Source organism: Sphaeroforma arctica, assembly GCF_001186125.1.
Source record: "Sphaeroforma arctica JP610 unplaced genomic scaffold supercont1.1029, whole genome shotgun sequence".
NCBI lineage: Eukaryota > Ichthyosporea > Ichthyophonida > Sphaeroforma > Sphaeroforma arctica.
In genome coordinates, this window is record NW_014039529.1 from 21261 (window position 1) to 25546 (window position 4286).

At 46.4% G+C, this 4286-nt stretch overlaps 1 protein-coding gene across 1 annotated transcript; it reads right to left on the bottom strand.

Annotated features, from left to right (window-relative positions):
* Positions 1-406: 406 nt before the first annotated feature.
* SARC_09742 (hypothetical protein) lies at positions 407-4127 on the bottom strand (the record flags this gene model as incomplete). The annotated part of the gene is made up of 5 exons (XM_014296240.1): positions 407-571; positions 852-1008; positions 1785-2494; positions 3016-3149; positions 3989-4127. Coding segments are annotated over 5 exons (1305 nt in total), but the record flags the coding sequence as incomplete, so codon positions are not given.
* Between the last annotated feature and the right edge of the window lie 159 nt (positions 4128-4286).

Genomic DNA, 4286 nt, shown 5'->3' on the forward strand with positions numbered 1-4286 from the left:
ATGAATATGTATATATATATATATACATATATGAGTATAAAAAGTGTATGTAATATAGCACGAATGTATGTTGTATCAGGGTAGACGTACAAATGATGCAAGGGGAATGGCACAGGTCCCGGTCTATAGATATATCTACTATATACATATATATAATAATCCATATAGGGAAATATGTATGGGTTGTATAATCACACTATTAGTTTATCTACGTTTGACATATTCAGCCGAAATGAACGCCACAGGTCCGCTAAGACCACGAATAGTTCTAAAGGCATAGCTGAGCTCAGCGGGATAGTGTAGGGTTTGATGCAAGTGACTCGACACTCACACACACATCGTTGGCGACTCACAGAACAAGAACGGTTCTACGGGCATACCTGAGCTCAGCAGGATAGTGTAGGGTTTAATGCAAGTGACTCGACACCCACACACACGTCGTTGGCGACTCACAGAACAAGAACGGCTCTACGGGCATACCTGAGCTCAGCAGGATAGTGTAGGGTTTCTTGGTGTACTCTCCGGGTGGTAGAACATCGTATCCGCTGATGTTGACATCAAACTGATGCTTCTGATAAACGCCAGGACAATATGGAGGTATTAAAGTGTGCTTGTGTGTGTGTGTGTGTGTGTGTGAGGGACAATATGGAGGTATATAAGTGTGTTTGTGTGTGTGTGTGTGTGTTGTGACTGACTTAACCCTTTTGGTATCTCTGACCTTGTGAAAGCGCAGTAAGAGCACACACACACACACAACTACACACAGACATTTACACACTACTACACATACACTCACAACAGCATACACACATTCCTACATCACTACACCATATGCGCGCTGGCTGACTCACCCTTCTGGTATCCTTGGCCTTGTGGAAGCGTAGCAACGGAGAAGCGACAGTCACCGAATGCTCGTGCCAGCGATGGAACGCGTATCTGTTGCCGTCCTTCACAACCACCTTACGTGCTAGCGTCTCTGTCATATCAAAGTCTTCTACACGGTATGCTCTGTAGAGTGGTTTAGAGGGGTTAGGAGTTTTTAGAGGTTTTTAGTGAACATCTCTGCGGCTGTGTGTGTGTGGTCCTATTGGAGGGGAAGTGAGTGTTTGTGTGTGCATTTTGGTTTGGTTATAAATGTGTGTTTGTGTGTGCGTTCCCATGTATGTGTCTGTGTCTGCGTGTCTATTTGATATGTTTGTACCATGTTCTGCTTCATTCATCTGTTTGTATCACGTTCGCATTCATTCATCTGTTTGTATCATGCTCTCCATCATTCACCTGGTTGTATCACGTTCTCGTCCATTCATCTGTTTGTACCCTGTTGCTACTGCGCCACCCTGCCTGTCGCATGCTCTATGGCGAACAATCGTCCCACACAAATCTACAGAGAGCTCAGGGCCTGCATAACAGTAACCTTCGTACGTACATACATCTCCGCATATCTTCTCATATCCCTCGCAGAACCCTTAATATACTTTCCACACCTCTACCTACCCTAGGTCCACCCACACATCCCCCGTGAATGTCCACACATACTTTACAAAACCATTTGCAATACATTCCACACCTCTACTACCCTATGCCCACCCACTTATCCCCCGTGAATGTCCACACATACTTTACAGAACCATTTGCAATACATTCCACACCTCTACCTACCCTATGCCCGCCCACACATCCCCCGTGAATGTCCACACATACTTTACAGAACCATTTGCAATACATTCCACACCTCTACCTACCCTATGCCCACCCACACATCCCTCGTGAATGTCCACACCTACCTTGGTCGTGTGTCGTGTGGGCCGTGCTTGCGTGCTCGCACACTGTCGCCGGTGGTATCGGCCCCTTGTACCGCATCTGCATGTCCTGCACCCGTCCTAGTCCTCTTTTCCTGGTCCGGGTTCTTCGTCTTCTCCGCATTCTTGGTCCGTCTCAGAGTCCCATTCCAGTCCTTTGGCCTGAACCTGCTCCTGCCCTGTCCTCCAGTGCTTGCACCAGTACTTCTCTGCGTGACAGTGCTCTTGTGGATATATCCACTGGTATTCCCGCTGGCCTGTTGGCTCAGAGTCGGGGCACTCGCCGCCCCGGTAACACCTACACTCACCTTTGTGTTCAATACGGAATCGGCGCGCGTGTTCGCTTTCCTGGACGGTTTGTCTGTGCTGCTGCACTGTTTAGAGTACGCTGGGGATGGATTGCTACTGTCTGCGTGTACGCTATAGTTGATGTTCTCGGCCGATTTGGCGCCCGATGCCAACGTGTACAGTCGCACCACTTCGGGTTTTTTCTTCTTGCTGGGAACGGGTGGTCTGGGTCTGGGCCTGGGCTTGGGCGGGCCAGTGTCTTGTGTTGTATTTTTGGGTACGGCATTGGACAACTCGCCGAATTTTCGGATTTTGGTGGTTACGACATCAGGGGGTCCGATGGGAGTCAAGACACGGGCCTTTTGGAAGGGTTTCTTCATGGTAGGTACGGATCTGATTGCGTTGCCCTAACAAGGAAAGGTAGTCAGTGGGGTGTGTTAGTTGATACCTGTCAAATTACGATTCGGTACACTCACGCTCCGGTATGGTCCGGTGGCCGTGACTATATAACTTTACTTCTATCTAGTTCTCGTATATAAAATGTACGGATATAATACCCGTTTGGTCTAGGATGGTGTGCATTGGGTTTATGGGATATGTACTGTCCCTGTGTACAGAGGGATACACATAGACGAGCGTTAAGAACACTAGAGGAACCACAGGTATAGCCAAATGCTTAGGTATATATTACTGTGATGTTGTGAGACGAACTCTTCTCGACCACTCATCCATCGCAAAGCGAACTGAAAACCCTAAACCCTAAAACCCTGAATAATCAACAGCCAAGGAAGGGTTTCACTCCACAGTTCTACTTAGATCTCCGATTAAACCCAAACCCTAAACCCGACACCCTAAACCATAGAGGTTTCTGTACTATCACACGTACGAGTGCTACTTTTAGTGCACTTTCAGTGGATGTAGTACCCACCTGAGTAATCCTGGGAGGTTTTAGGGCGATGTGTTTACCCTTGCTGTTCAGGCCGAAGTGTTTGGTTGACACCGGAGATCCCGGAGTACTCTGAGGGCTCTGGGATGCGCTCTTCGGCGGCTTGGTTGAGATGGCTACGTGGGGTTAAAGATCGAGGGATGAGGGGAGTACAGCAGACTGAGGAAGGGTTTAGACTTAAACTCGAGGCAGATACACAGAACACTGGTTCAATTAAAAACCGACCAATGAAAGCGAATTTATAGAGTAAGAGAGCTACAAGTGGCGGCCATCGACCCAGTGACTCTATCTCATAGTTTCGTGATATAGTATTCTTGTAACTCAAACCTTGCACGTGCTGCGTTGTATTTACATTTAGATTGAGAGTGGGTATTGCGATGGTCATGACTCACCCGACAAAACACATAGGAGTACAGTTGTCCATACATTGAGCCCGTTTTGACACGACGGTGGACTGGATTCGTATTGCTATTTAGAAGGTACATAACACTTCAGCACAAAGCGCTGTAGACTACACCTATCGTCCATACTCGCCAGATGGAGCTCGGCGCGTTCTATGGGATGCACCATAACGCAAAGAGTATGCAGGCGCTTGGTTACACGTTTAAAACGTTTGTATATGTGGGTGCATGTCTAGTGGCGATGTACCAGTGCAGACAGAAGGAATGTAAATGACGCATGAATCGTTCAATTGTCAATGATGGGCAACAAAGCATGTACCTAAGGACGCATAAAATTACACGCCACACATATAAGGACGTATACATACCTATGCGCACGGACACAACCACGAGTATTAAACTATAGACAAATCCACAAATACAGTTGAACCTTCACACACGCACATATAGCATCTCTACACGCACAATGGGTACACACGCACAGTATAAAAACCTCTTCACATATACTTCTACAACACTATCGACACCTACGAGCACCACCTTTCTCTCCTTACCCAGTGAGTTCGGTACTCGGCTGCTTAAATTCGGTGAATCGCAGCCCAGCTTCTTCCTAACGCGAGGTGAACTCTCTTGGACTGTCACTGCGATCATTTCGAGCTGAGACTTGGCAACAGCACCCACCTGGGTGCCTACCTGTTGTTGACGAATAAGACGAGCGAACAAAGCTCAGTTGATAAACTACACACTAGAGAGGAACATTACAAATTGATATATATATATATATATGTATATATATATATATATATATATATAATAACTATTATATATATATATAATAAATAATATATATAA